This window comes from Lonchura striata, chromosome 30 (genome assembly GCF_046129695.1).
Source record: "Lonchura striata isolate bLonStr1 chromosome 30, bLonStr1.mat, whole genome shotgun sequence".
Taxonomy (NCBI): Eukaryota; Metazoa; Chordata; class Aves; order Passeriformes; family Estrildidae; genus Lonchura; species Lonchura striata.
Window position 1 is genome coordinate 1597549 of NC_134632.1, and position 15466 is coordinate 1613014.

General features: G+C 52.1%; 1 protein-coding gene across 1 annotated transcript in view; it reads right to left on the bottom strand.

The window, feature by feature from the left end:
- Positions 1-7443: 7443 nt before the first annotated feature.
- The window catches only part of LOC110473035 (patatin like domain 1, omega-hydroxyceramide transacylase), a 36536-nt gene continuing 28513 nt past the window's right edge, over positions 7444-15466 (bottom strand). The window contains exon 9 of the mRNA XM_077789056.1: positions 7444-7646. Coding sequence (XP_077645182.1) covers positions 7598-7646 — 49 coding nt within the window. The 3' untranslated portion in view covers positions 7444-7597. The remainder of the gene's footprint in view (positions 7647-15466) is intronic.

Here is a 15466-nt window from a genome sequence, read left to right on the forward strand (position 1 = left end):
TGTGCCCAGCAGAACAACTGCACAAGGAATTGCACCCTCCTTCGTGCCCAGACTGGAAACCCAGTCTGGCATAGAGCACCTGCAGCCAACAGCCAGAGCCACAGGCAGGACTGGGCACGTGCTTGGCTTTGTTGGGCTCAGTTTCAAGGATCGGACTCAAGCACTCTTCCCTCTAGAGCTGCAGCGGGCTCCAGCTCCAGAGGGAGCTCTGCTGCCTTGGCTTGTCTCCAGACTCTCATCCCATCCACCTCAGGCTTCACATTCCTGCTGAGTTCAAAGCAGAAGGAGACAAGCAACACGATGGGGGTACAAAGGGTAATATTTTGAGGATACCAAAACGGGCTGCCCTTCAGACATCGGGAGGAAGGGAAGCAGCTCTCACCAGGCGCTTTGTCCCACGGCATCCACTTTGTCCCACAGGAACTGCCAGAGGTGTCTGTCAGACCGACCAACGTGGTTTTATTCCCTTTAGGACCAGCTCGGCTACAGAAGAGCATTTCTGAGCCTGCTGCTGCTTTTGGCCCCAGTTTCTGCTTTAAAAACCCAATGAGCAACTTGGAACCCAGCCTGAAGGCTGAGCCTGACCTGCCCTGAGGAGCACATGGGCGCTGCCAGCAATGCCACAGCACAGGCAGGGCCTCAGCCCCGGATGATTCCCATGATCCACCCCCAGAGGAGGCATTCCAGGCTGGTTCTAACCCCACTGGGTGCAGCTGGGCTTCCCACTTTGCTTCCTTGCGGTGAAACAAGCTCCTGCACAAGATGATTCCAAACAATGCCAAACTTTGCCTCTATCCATTGCCTCTGTCAGTCTCCATTGCCATTAGCTCCAAGCTCGTGTCTCCAAGAGGAGACAGCACCAGCTCTGCTTGCTTGAAAAGATGAGAGATTAATAAAGCAAAACCCAAAACCATTTCAGTTTGGGGATTCCTTGTAGATGGATTTTTTTTTTAACTTTACAAAGCTTTTCTCATTGCTTATGATCAAGCACCAGATGGGGCAGGGGAGACATGCTGGGCATTTCAAACTGTGCTCCTGTTTGTGTCTAAGGTTTGCAGATGCATCTAATGGATTTGGAAGTCCAATTCCTAGATGAGAATTTTCTCTGGTAGATTTTAATGCTCATTTCAATAGGGTAGCTGCCTCAGGCTCACTGAATGGTAATATCCTGCCTGGAGGTGGGGATGGTGCTTGCAGCAACCTGGAGAAGGAGCTGTTGGATAAGTGGGAGGGAGCAGAGGTGCAAAAGCAAATGATGGACTGATTGTTCCTGCCTGGGGAGGCCTGGGTGTCTCTGAGCCTTCCACTTTGCCCTGTGGCAGGAACAGCTGGATTGGAGCAGCCTGCCTTTGGCTGCAGTGCTTGAGAAGTGAAATCCATCCAGGATGGATGCAAGACAGGAGCAGACAGGATCCAATGCAAACGGGATGCATCAGAATGGGCCAGAACGTTATAGGGGGACTGGAGCACCTCCCCTATGGAGACAGGCTGAGCGAGTTGGGGCTGTTCAGCCAGGAGAAGAGAAGGTTGTGTGGAGACCTCACAGCCTGTTCAGGGAGCTGAAGGGGCTACAGGGAAGCTGGAGAGGGACCCCTCATCAGGAACTGCCAGCACAGGACAAGGTCACTGGCTACGCGCTTGGAGCATCCTGGGATAGTGAAGGTGTTCCTGCCATAGCAGGGGTTGAGACAGGATGAGCTTTGAGGTCTCTTCCAACCCAAACCATTCTGGGATTCTGTGATCTACTTTTCAAGTGTCTTTCTGGTATAACTGGGTGATCCTAAGGGCTCACAGAGACTAAGGAATCTCTTCTAGGCTGAAATTCAGTTGAGCCAGCCCAAACACCTTCCAGCTGATGATGATCAGCTGAAACATCTCCATGTCCTCACCCTATGGAATGAAGTGAAAGGAGATGAGCTTTGAGGCCCCTTCCCACCTAAACCAGTGTGGGATTCTCAAAATCCTCCTTGATTTGGGAGCACCAGCACACAGTGGGTGTTGGTGACAACAGGCCCAGCTTCATCATCAGTGTCAGACATGGTCTGGGCTGTGCAGAGAGAATGGAACATCTGGCAAAAAAAATATTTATTCATAGCAATCACCACAAATTAACAAGCCTTACCTGCGTTACTAAATACTCCCACGATGTATGCAAAGGGACGTGGCTTGCTGCAGCCGCCAAGTTGTCAAAGGGCAGCAGTGAGGGCAGAAGGATCGGCCGAGCCCTCAGAGCACCAGGGGCAGGAACGGCCGAGCCCTTGGAGCAACGGGAACAGGAACGGGAACGTGAACGGCCAAGCCCTTAGAGCAATGGGAACGGGAATGGGAACAGGAACAGCCGAGCCCTTGGAGCAACGGGAACAGTAATGGGAATGGGAACAGCTGAGCCCTCAGAGCAACGGGAACGGGAACGGCCGAGCCCTCAGAGCAACGGGAACGGGAACGGGAACGTGAACGGCCAAGCCCTTAGAGCAATGGGAACGGGAATGGGAACTGGAACAGCCGAGCCCTCAGAGCAGTGGGAACAGGAACAGCTGAGCCCTCAGGGCAATGGGAATGGGAACAGCCGAACCCTCAGAGCAAAGGGAACGGGAATGGCCGAGCCCTTAGAGCAACGGGAACGGGAACAGCTGAGCCCTCAGGGCAATGGGAATGGGAACAGCCGAACCCTCAGAGCAAAGGGAATGGGAACGGCCGAGCCCTCACAACAATGGAAAGGTGAACAGCCAAGGCATCAGAGCAACGGGAATGGGAACGGCCGAGCCCTCAGAGCAATGGGAACGGGAATGGGAACAGCCGAACCCTCAGAGCGCCAGGGGCGGAAACGGGAACGGCCGAGCCTTCAGACCAAAGGGAACAGCCGAGCTCTCAGGGCCCTTGGAGGAACGGGAATGGGAACAGCCGAGCCCTCAGGGCCCTTGGAGGAACGGGAATGGGAACAGCCGAGCCCTCAGGGCCCTTGGAGGAACGGGAACCACCGAGCCCTCAGAGCACCAGGGGCGGGAGCTGCCGAGCCCTCAGAGCAACGGGAAAAGCAGGCCCGGAGCGGGGGCAACTGAACCCAGGAAAAAAGGGTTAATCCAGGGAATACGGATTCACCGAGGAGCACCTGAAGCAAGGCCAGGCTGGACAGGGCTTGAAGAAATCTGCTCTAATGGAAGTTGTCCCTGCCCGTGCCAGGGGATGGAATGAGATGAGCATGAAGGTCTCTTCCTGCCCAAACCATTCCATGAATCAATGATTCCACGGTTCTGTAGCAGCATCATCCTCCTGCTGCTGAGCAGCAGCCCCTGCACCAGAGCCTCCCAGGCTGTCATTTGGCCGGAAATCCATCTAGGCTGAGCTTTTCCTTTTACCTTTAAGCCAGCAGTCTAGCTGTGCCTACATCGTGCAGGACTCCCCCTTGGGCTCTGGTGTGTCATTATTTCAAGGCCAGGTTGGACAGGGCTTGGAGCAATCTGGGTTACTGAAGGTGTCCCTGCCATGGCAGAGGTGGAACTGGATATGGTTTAAAGTGTCTTCCAGGCCAAACCATTCTCTTAGTGAATGTCTTAGTGGTATAATAGGGTGATCCTAAGGCTCTGGCAAGGCTAAGGAATCTCTTCTGGCCCGACATGAAGCTGTGCCTGCCAGAACTCCTTCCAGCTAGAGGTGATCTGCTCCAACATTTCCTGGTGCTCTGTGCCCAGGGTGCAGCTGAGCAGGAAGGTCTGTCCTGCAGAGGCCTGCCCTTGGCTGGGAGCACCAGGCGCTGCTCCAGAGCTGGGTGAAGTCACCGTGCCAAAGTCACCATTTCATCTCTGTCAGCGCAGCTCTCATAACTGCCCTGGGCAGTGACATCATCTCCTCGTGTGCCCAGATGAGGTGTTTGTCACAGCAGCAGGGAAAAGGTTCCTCTGCTTAATGCCGAACAGAAGATAGGCTGGAGGTTCCTGTGCCACACTCCTGGTAGTAGGAAAGGTAAGTGTGCTGAGGCACGTTCTGGGAGCTGTCAAAGCCACAGAAATACCAATTAGTGAGGCAAGGACCAGGGTGCATCATTTCCACTCTTTTCTTTCCCACCTCGAAGAAAGGTTGCCTGCGACATCAGTGGCAAAAACATCACTCGTGTTGTTAACTCTGCTAAAATCTGTGTCCTGGTGGGAGGGCAGGGATGGGAATGTGCTCCCTAGGCCAGTGTCAGCCCTGCCTGCTGAGGAGGCAGCCACTGGCATGTGAGGAAACACGGAGCAGCCAAGAGGCAACTGAGGGGCCCAGGTGAGCACACACAGGTGAGCAAGGCCCCAGCATGGCAAAGTTCAGACCCCTGCCAGAGCCACTCCTTTATTCTGCTCCTGTTCCAGTGCACTCAGCTGGGGAGCTGCTGTGGAAATGCCTTGATTCATCACGGACTGTTTAAACACAAATAATAAAATCCAGCTTTCATGAAGGAGAGAAACCCAGACTGGGGTTTGCTAAGATGAGATTCTTACATGGGAAGATTTCAACCCAACACAGAACTGCATTTTTGCCTTTCTGCATTGGTGTCTTTCTGCTCCTCAGTTCTTTCTTCTCGCCCTGCTGTAGCTGTAGAGAATGGTCAGATTCCCTGTTTCACACCCTGCAGCTTCACAGGGTATTTCCAATTATCCATGGGAGCAGGAGGCACTGAGACCAGGCTGCTGTGTGGGGAAGCAGGACTGGAGACATTTGTCCCCAAAGCCAGGATGAAAAAATGAGGGACAGATGGGCAGGGTCCCTCCCAATGGTTTCTGACCCAGTGATGGGGAAATGCCAAATGCCATGAGGGTGTTTGGCCTGGTAAAACAACATGCTTGAAACACAGGGCATCACTCAGGGACACACACAGCCTGTGTCCCATCCTGGGGCAGGGCACAGAGAGGACAAGAAACAGCTTCTGCATTTCCACAGCAGCATTTCCCAATCACTGTTTATGCCACCTGGGTCACTCCTCTGATCACCTGGATTGCTGCTTTCCAAACCCCACCTTCTTGGAGCCCTGGTACCTCACTCTGACAACAACTGCACCCACCTACATTTTTTCTAACTCCCTGCTTCCTTTGAAAGACACCTGGGACAGTCCAAGCCTTTGAAAGCCAGGGAGATGTGGCACTATTGCTAGGAGGGAATCAGCAGACACACTCTTGGCTTCCTTCTGCTCTTCCAAGATATAAACTTTTTACTTCTTGATGCTGCAAGATTGGGTAAGAAGGCAAAACAAAGGGATTTACAAACTCTCTCAATATTGCAGAGGTGCAATTAAGAGTAAGACCTGGCCCATGTGGTGTGATCCGTGGCTTTGGTTTGGGACTGGAGTGCCAGAGCTCTCCAGCTGTATGTGGAAAGCAGTGCAATCATGGGTCACATTTCTAGTTCCTTCTCGTGCTGCTGACTGAGGGCAGGAGGCTTGAACACAAGGCTTGAAGCACTGGGAATGCTGGTGCTGCTCCCAGACTGGCTCTGGGATTTTCCACAAGCCATGCACGTGGCCAGAAATGTTTTCCTTAAGCTCAAGAGCTTTGTGTGCCTCACCCATGCATTCCAAATGCCCCTTCCCTCCTGCACCAGAAGCTGCTTCTGAAGTTGACTCTTCTCATTGCAGTCAATTCTTAGGGGACCCTTGCACTCAAGAGTCGATGGAAAATTATTTCCAGTGCATTTGTCCTCCCAATTAGGCATTGGATATATTTATGCCTCTCGAGTCTTCAGTTTTACTTTGCTGCTCAGCAGCAGGACCCGCAAGGTGTGTGCAAGGAGCTCAGGGCCTTGGCTCCTGGCTGGTGGCAGACACTGCTCCCGTGTGGAATTGGGGCTGGATTAACCTTGCGCTGATGCTTTGGGCTTAGTGGAGCCCACAGCCCTGCCAGCCCAGCAGGTCCAGCACAGCTGCTCCCTCAGCCTCAGGGCTGTTTTGCAGCCCCCTCACAGAGAGCAGGGCTGCATCCAAATCACTCCAGCACTGCCCTGGCACACAGCAAGAGGGAGAGAAGCACTCCTGGTGGCTTTGGGAGCATTTTGCCTGAAGGTGTTGGGGAGATTTCTGTGTATATCAGGAGAGGCATGTCCAAGTTGTTATTGGCTGTGCTGGCCACTTGCCTCTCTCTTGCCCAGCTCTCAGCGCTGCTTTTCCCACCAGCAGCTTCCCAGTGTCTCACCCAGCAGCAAAGCTTAGAAGGTTTTGCATTTCTACATGGATAACCAGCAAATCCCTGCATTTGTCAGATGTTTTTCCCCAGTCTTTCCTTCTTTATCAACCTCTTTCTCTACTGAAACTTCAGCCATCTGGAGGCAGGTGAAACCATCAGTTGTTGCTTGGACTCTGTATTTTTACCCTTCTGTAAGCAAACAAAAATTGTGAAACCAGGAAAACTAACTGGGTTTAGATTTCTTTAGTAATCCAGCCACCTTCTCCACTCCATGTGATGGGGTTTGGCAACCTGTTGCAAATGGGGCAAGAGTGTTTTGAGCAGCAGCTTGCAAGACTCTTTTGTGCCCGGGAATATTTGAGAATTCCTACTGCCCAAGGGGCTGGAATTTTGTGCTGGAACTCCAGGGTATCACTGAAGCAGTTTACCACTTTGGGAAGCAGCTTTTCCCTCACGAAGGCTCAGTCCTGGGGAGCATCAGACCCCTGGGCTGCACCCCCAACACATCAGTGTGACATGTGGCTGTCCCCATCGCCTGGGGCTGACAGTGCTCACCTCAGGCACGCTGGATTGCAGTAATCTTATTTTAATGAACATTAGGACATCACATCATCCACTTCTGCCCACTGCTGCTGTTTCACTGCTCCTTTGGCCCAGAGGGATATAAGACAGTGAGAGTGTGGTTGGAAAGAGAGCAACAGCTGAGCGCTGCCTGGCTCTGGACAACCCACTAAAGCTGTTGGGCAGCTCTTTCCTTGTTGTTGGGGTGCTTGGAGTTAGCAGAGATGCTGAAAATAAGTGGTAAAGAGGGAAGACCTTACTCTATACTGTTTAGAGGATGTAGTTCCATGATTGTATACCAAGCTGGAGTGTTATCTGCTTTGCGGGACTTGTCTCCTGACATAATGAAATCTGCACACAGGATCTATGGAGCTTCTTCAGGATCTGTTGTAGCTACAGCTGGATTGTGTGGATGTGATGTGGGTAAGGGCTACAGATTTCTGTTTATTTTGTGTCTAAAGAGATGGAATACCTGGGAATATTGGAGTTCCAAATATTTTTGTTTCATTATCAGTGGTTAAATCCTCAGATTTTTAAACCTTATTGGCTTCTAGAATGTTGAAAAGAACGGGTGAACTAAGCAGCAAAGATAAAAGAGTGTCAATATACTCATTGCATCTTATTAACAGGAATTCATGGCAAGCATATCTAGAAAAAGAAGCAGATATGCACTCCCTGATAAGGCACTGGGGATGGTTGATAGATTCCCAAAGCAACAATGGGATGAAATCACATTAGCAGGGCATAGATGCAGAACTAACAGGAGGAAATGTTCTACAAAGGCTTCCTGTCCATTTTCTACCATATGTCCAAAAAGTTTTAAGGTGTCTTATGCAGAAAATGAGGAGAAATGTGAAAAAAAAAAAAACAGAATACTTCTGTCTTCTACACTATTGAATGTCCTTGGAAAGGTTGGGTCCAAACATGAGACCTTCTGCCCTGTTGAAAAAAACACAATGGCACTAAATAAGCATTTAGCAGCTGGATAAAATAACCCATTCTCATGTGGAAGTGCAGCTCAGAATGCAAATAAATAACATTATAAGGGATGAAGAATGATTGCTTTGTTTTACTTTGCTTCAGATGAGGTGATTGAGTACTTCTTCAGCCGCTTCAAAATCTCTCTCTGGGGGATGGTCCCTGGAGGACGGGTACTTAGAGCCTTAAGGGAGACCCTAGAGAAATTCCTGCCTCCAAATGCCCACGAGCTGGTGTCTGGAAAGCTGCACATTATCCTCACCCGCCTGCACGACTGGAGATGTGTGACAGTGTCCGAGTTTGCCTCGAAGGAGGAGCTGATTCAGGTGGGAGCAGCCGCAGCCGCCCATGAGGGAGGAGCTGGGAGACATTTGCTGCCTGGCCATGTCCCACAGCACAAAAGCACAGAATGGTTTGGGTTGGATGGGACCTTAAAGCTCATCAAGATCCACCCTGTCATGGGCAGGGACACCTTCCACTGTCCCAGGCTGGTCTCAAGCCCCATCCTACCTGGCCTTGCATGCTTCCAGGATGCCCAGCTTCTCTGGGCAACCTGTGCAGGGCCTCAACAACCTCAAGGTAAAAAATATCTTCCCTATATCTCAATCTCCCCCCGTGTAGTTACAAACCATCAGCCCTTGTCTCATCCTAACAAGGCCTGGTCCATTCTAGTCCATGCCATGATTTCTGTCCTTGCCACCCTCTGCATCCTGACAAGCTGAAATAATTTTCAAAAATCAGCCCTTTTGATTACCGCCTCAATTATGCTGAACATGAAGAGAGCAATTTGAGGCATTTCACAGGTTCCCTTCCGTCTTCTCTGCCCTGGCTGTGGGCATCTGACATGGTCTGGTGCCCATTAGTCCGTGGTGCCCAATAACCCAGCTGGGGGACCGTGTTCTGGCACTCACAGATGAGCCACCCCTCCCAAAGGTAACAATTTTTGGGGATCTTCACTCATTTCTGTCCTTCCTGTCTCACCCACAGGCTGTGATGTGCAGTGGCTATGTTCCACTGTATTTTGGGATTTTCCCTCCAACGTTCCGTGGGGTGGTGAGTAGCTTTGTGGTCTGGAGACCCTGTCCCAGCTCAGGCCCAGGGCCCCTCCAGCCTCTCTCCTTTCTCCAGTGGTGGCATTCAGGACCTTTCTATCTGGGTTTGCCACCAACGTAGCTCAAGGCTGGGTTCCCCCAGTGTCTGCAGAGGGAAGAACAGGGCCCCACAATCTGACCTCACTGCAGACAGGACTGAGCTTCCTACAGGATTGTCCATCTACTCCTGCCCCCGGGGTTACCCCACATCTGTTCTGCTGCACTTTCCTCCCAGGTTCATTGCAGATTTCAGGGGGAAGGGAGTAGGGCAGGTTTGGACCTGGAGCATGGGAGCAGCAGGTGGGGCAGTTCCCTGGAAGAGGATCTGTGGAGCCCCAGAACCTTGGTCTGCTGTGGGCCTGGCTGGGGAACAAGGCCCACGTTTGCCCATGTGAGCAGCACTGCTCTCCCTGCGAGGGGAAGGCTCAGGGCTCCCTGTTCTGTCTCCCAGCGCTACGTGGACGGGGAGCTGGCCATGTGGAGAGCCGACTTCGTGTCCCGCACCACCATCACCATCTCTGCCTTCGCCGGAGAATACGACATCTGCCCCAGGGATGGCCCCGCTGCCTTCTTGACCTTCCAGCTCTCTGACTGTACCTTACAGATCTCAAAAAAGAACATCTGCCGCTTACAGCACATTTTTCAGGTTCCCACACATCAGGTGAGCAGCTCCTCCAGGTAGCCAGAGCTGTGAGGCCCCTGCAGCAGCCCAGCTGCACTGACTGCTGCCTCCCCTCACAGGTCATGGACCGCTTTTTTGTCCAGGGCTACCAGGACACGGTCTCCTTCCTAAAAAGACTGAGTAAGTGACTGGAAGTGTGGACACGTAGGTTGGGTGCTTCCCCTACATCCTTGGTTTGCTGACACGGTAAGAGATGCTGCCCCAGAGTGACTGGGGCAGAGAAATGCCTGTATTCCTGGCACTGCCAGGATTCCTTGAGTCCTGGCCTCTCCTGAAGCTGCCTCCAGAGCCACACTCCCCTTTTCTCTGCCACACTGGGCATGACAGAGCTTTCCCCAGGGAACACAGGTCCCAGGACCCCTAGGCACAAGCGCAGGCTCACGTGCCCTGCGTGGTGTTTGATAAGCCCCTGATGCACAGAGCAGCAATGTTTGGTGATTCCCGAGCCCTGGGCTCATCAGTATCCCTGATTTGCCCTCAGCCCAGGTCTCGCCTCACACTGCTGCAGACCTGGCAGTTGAGCAACAAGCACTGAGAGCTGGAATCTCTTCCCACCAGGGGATTTCCAGGTGAATTACTTTGAGGGCTTCACACTTTCCTTGGCCAATGAATCAAATCAGAAAGGTGACGAGACCCTGCACCTGAAGCCACGACTGAGGCTTTTTCACTCCAGAGCCACCAATCATGAGGATGACAACAAAGAGAATCCAGGAATCCTCCAGGCAGCAGATAAGGAAGAATAGGAAGCCCCACAACACCTTCTCCACCCCCAGGAAGGTAAAGAACCAGCTCTTCCTTTACCCCATCCATTTTCAAGTGACACTTGCCCAGGGCTGTCAGTGCCCAAACAGGCTCTGGGGCCGGTGAGAATGGACAGGGATGGGAGAAACTTCCCTCTCACCTCAGGGGTTACAAGTGAGGCCTCACACTGAGCCCTGCTCACTCTGGATTGGGGTGAGCACTGAGGACTTCATTGGTGGCTGGGTCAGAAGGGCTCCATGGACAAGGAGCTCCTTCCATGGAGAAGGCCATGTATTCACTCACCCAGTGAGGTAAGAACAGGTTCTGCCCACACATCCCTTCTTTAGGGGTGTCTCAAGGGTTCCAGCTGCCTTTGCTGTGCCAGCCAAATCCAAACTTCTCCTTAGGAACTCTGGCTGCAGCCACACAAACACAAAGTGCAAGGAAAGCATATTACAGCTGCAGGTAAACTTCTAGCTGCATCATTTTCAAGGAACACAAGGCAGGTTTAAATGCTAAACTTATAGTTTTCTGCAATTCTGTGCAAAATAATGCCTGCTCCCATTTTAGTTTTGCATGGAAAACCAGACAATCCATACAGTATTTCTATTTCCAGTTTGTTGTTAGTAAAAACTAGCAAGAATCATCTGATGAAATGCAATATTTATTTCCATTTTACTCTCTATTTTCTCTTTCCTTCTGAGTCTTTCAACAATTCAGAATTCATCAAATTACTAGAAATCACTCTGCTTTTTCAACATGGTGATTATTTAAAATGCAGCCACATAAATTAGATGAAAACTGAAAAATTATACAATCAGGTATATCTGGAAGGACTAGAAGAAATGAGGAATATAAATGGGAAAGACTAGGACCATTACCATTCCAGATCAAAAAACAAGAGTTTGGAAAACATAAAGTGGAACCAAGAAAGAGATTTCCTTTGAAAACAAGCCAACTCTCAACCCACTAAGCAGTGCAGGACACAGTGTTAGGCTGTAGAAGTTGCTTCCCTGGTTGCTTTTATAAAGGCACCATCAGTCTGACCTATGTGGAGCTTTTGGAAGCAACAGGGTGGGAATGAGGTTTCTTTGGAAGTTGGGCAGCTCTGGGCTGTCAGGAATCGCTGCCTCTGCTTTGCAGCTGGGCTGCAAGGTTTTTAACCAGCCTGAGGTGAAAAATTCCTCCTATGGAAGGAAACAAGACTCATTTGATAGGCCAGAGAGCAATCAAGGAGAGAGTCCAGGCTCTCCACCTCCAGAGCAGAAGCACATCACATTCTCCAGTTCTGGGAAGGAAATGCCCTACTGATCAAGGTCAGGAAAAGGCTCTTTCACTGTTTCTCTGTGCAATGCCAGAACAGCAGTGATGCTACCAAAGCAGCAGGGGGATAAACTTGTGAACAACTTCTACTTGATTCCTTGGACAAGTGTCTGCAGCCTGCAATCCCACGAGGCTCAGGCTGCACTAGCAGGTTATCCAGTAGCCACTTATCTGTGTGCCCAGCAGAACAACTGCACAAGGAATTGCACCCTCCTTCGTGCCCAGACTGGAAACCCAGTCTGGCATAGAGCACCTGCAGCCAACAGCCAGAGCCACAGGCAGGACTGGGCACGTGCTTGGCTTTGTTGGGCTCAGTTTCAAGGATCGGACTCAAGCACTCTTCCCTCTAGAGCTGCAGCGGGCTCCAGCTCCAGAGGGAGCTCTGCTGCCTTGGCTTGTCTCCAGACTCTCATCCCATCCACCTCAGGCTTCACATTCCTGCTGAGTTCAAAGCAGAAGGAGACAAGCAACACGATGGGGGTACAAAGGGTAATATTTTGAGGATACCAAAACGGGCTGCCCTTCAGACATCGGGAGGAAGGGAAGCAGCTCTCACCAGGCACTTTCTCCCACGGCATCCACTTTGTCCCACAGGAACTGCCAGAGGTGTCTGTCAGACCGACCAACGTGGTTTTATTCCCTTTAGGACCAGCTCGGCTACAGAAGAGCATTTCTGAGCCTTCTGCTGCTTTTGGCCCCAGTTTCTGCTTTAAAAACCCAATGAGCAACTTGGAACCCAGCCTGAAGGCTGAGCCTGACCTGCCCTGAGGAGCACATGGGCGCTGCCAGCAATGCCACAGCACAGGCAGGGCCTCAGCCCCGGATGATTCCCATGATCCACCCCCAGAGGAGGCATTCCAGGCTGGTTCTAACCCCACTGGGTGCAGCTGGGCTTCCCACTTTGCTTCCTTGCGGTGAAACAAGCTCCTGCACAAGATGATTCCAATCAATGCCAAACTTTGCCTCTATCCATTGCCTCTGTCAGTCTCCATTGCCATTAGCTCCAAGCTCGTGTCTCCAAGAGGAGACAGCACCAGCTCTGCTTGCTTGAAAAGATGAGAGATTAATAAAGCAAAACCCAAAACCATTTTAGTTTGGGGATTCCTTGTAGATGGATTTTTTTTTTAACTTTACAAAGCTTTTCTCATTGCTTATGATCAAGCACCAGATGGGGCAGGGGAGACATGCTGGGCATTTCAAACTGTGCTCCTGTTTGTGTCTAAGGTTTGCAGATGCATCTAATGGATTTGGAAGTCCAATTCCTAGATGAGAATTTGCTCTGGTAGATTTTAATGCTCATTTCAATAGGGTAGCTGCCTCAGGCTCACTGAATGGTAATATCCTGCCTGGAGGTGGGGATGGTGCTTGCAGCAACCTGGAGAAGGAGCTGTTGGATAAGTGGGAGGGAGCAGAGGTGCAAAAGCAAATGATGGACTGATTGTTCCTGCCTGGGGAGGCCTGGGTGTCTCTGAGCCTTTCACTTTGCCCTGTGGCAGGAACAGCTGGATTGGAGCAGCCTGCCTTTGGCTGCAGTGCTTGAGAAGTGAAATCCATCCAGGATGGATGCAAGACAGGAGCAGACAGGATCCAATGCAAACGGGATGCATCAGAATGGGCCAGAACGTTATAGGGGGACTGGAGCACCTCCCCTATGGAGACAGGCTGAGCGAGTTGGGGCTGTTCAGCCAGGAGAAGAGAAGGTTGTGTGGAGACCTCACAGCCTGTGCAGGGAGCTGAAGGGGCTACAGGGAAGCTGGAGAGGGACCCCTCATCAGGAACTGCCAGCACAGGACAAGGTCACTGGCTACCCGCTTGGAGCATCCTGGGATAGTGAAGGTGTTCCTGCCATAGCAGGGGTTGAGACAGGATGAGCTTTGAGGTCTCTTCCAACCCAAACCATTCTGGGATTCTGTGATCTACTTTTCAAGTGTCTTTCTGGTATCACTGGGTGATCCTAAGGGCTCACAGAGACTAAGGAATCTCTTCTAGGCTGAAATTCAGTTGAGCCAGCCCAAACACCTTCCAGCTGATGATGATCTGCTGAAACATCTCCATGTCCTCACCCTATGGAATGAAGTGAAAGGAGATGAGCTTTGAGGCCCCTTCCCACCTAAACCAGTGTGGGATTCTCAAAATCCTCCTTGATTTGGGAGCACCAGCACACAGTGGGTGTTGGTGACAACAGGCCCAGCTTCATCATCAGTGTCAGACATGGTCTGGGCTGTGCAGAGAGAATGGAACATCTGGCAAAAAAAATATTTATTCATAGCAATCACCACAAATTAACAAGCCTTACCTGCGTTACTAAATACTCCCACGATGTATGCAAAGGGACGAGGCTTGCTGCAGCCGCCAAGTTGTCAAAGGGCAGCAGTGAGGGCAGAAGGATCGGCCGAGCCCTCAGAGCACCAGGGGCAGGAACAGCCGAGCCCTTGGAGCAACGGGAACAGTAATGGGAATGGGAACAGCTGAGCCCTCAGAGCAACGGGAACGGGAACGGCCGAGCCCTCAGAGCAACGGGAACGGGAACGGGAACGTGAACGGCCAAGCCCTTAGAGCAATGGGAACGGGAATGGGAACAGGAACAGCCGAGCCCTTGGAGCAATGGGAACGTGAACGGCCAAGCCCTTAGAGCAATGGGAACGGGAATGGGAACTGGAACAGCCGAGCCCTCAGAGCAGTGGGAACAGGAACAGCCGAGCCCTCAGGGCAATGGGAATGGGAACAGCCGAACCCTCAGAGCAAAGGGAACGGGAATGGCCGAGCCCTTAGAGCAACGGGAACAGGAACATCTGAGCCCTCAGGGCAATGGGAATGGGAACAGCCGAACCCTCAGAGCAAAGGGAACGGGAATGGCCGAGCCCTTAGAGCAACGGGAACGGGAACATCTGAGCCCTCAGGGCAATGGGAATGGGAACAGCCGAACCCTCAGAGCAAAGGGAATGGGAACGGCCGAGCCCTCACAACAATGGAAAGGTGAACAGCCAAGGCATCAGAGCAACGGGAATGGGAACGGCCGAGCCCTCAGAGCAATGGGAACGGGAATGGGAACAGCCGAACCCTCAGAGCGCCAGGGGCGGAAACGGGAACGGCCGAGCCTTCAGACCAAAGGGAACAGCCGAGCTCTCAGGGCCCTTGGAGGAACGGGAATGGGAACAGCCGAGCCCTCAGGGCCCTTGGAGGAACGGGAATGGGAACAGCCGAGCCCTCAGGGCCCTTGGAGGAACGGGAACCACCGAGCCCTCAGAGCACCAGGGGCGGGAGCTGCCGAGCCCTCAGAGCAACGGGAAAAGCAGGCCCGGAGCGGGGGCAACTGAACCCAGGAAAAAAGGGTTAATCCAGGGAATACGGATTCACCGAGGAGCACCTGAAGCAAGGCCAGGCTGGACAGGGCTTGAAGAAATCTGCTCTAATGGAAGTTGTCCCTGCCCGTGCCAGGGGGTGGAATGAGATGAGCATGAAGGTCTCTTCCTGCCCAAACCATTCCATGAGTCAATGATTCCACGGTTCTGTAGGAACATCATCCTCCTGCTGCTGAGCAGCAGCCCCTGCACCAGAGCCTCCCAGGCTGTCATTTGGCCGGAAATCCATCTAGGCTGAGCTTTTCCTTTTACCTTTAAGCCAGCAGTCTAGCTGTGCCTACATCGTGCAGGACTCCCCCTTGGGCTCTGGTGTGTCATTATTTCAAGGCCAGGTTGGACAGGGCTTGGAGCAATCTGGGTTACTGAAGGTGTCCCTGCCATGGCAGAGGTGGAACTGGATATGGTTTAAAGTGTCTTCCAGGCCAAACCATTCTCTTAGTGAATGTCTTAGTGGTAATCCTAAGGCTCAGGCAAGGCTAAGGAATCTCTTCTGGCCTGACATGAAGCTGTGCCTGCCAGAACTCCTTCCAGCTAGAGGTGATCTGCTCCAACATTTCCTGGTGCTCTGTGCCCAGGGTGCAG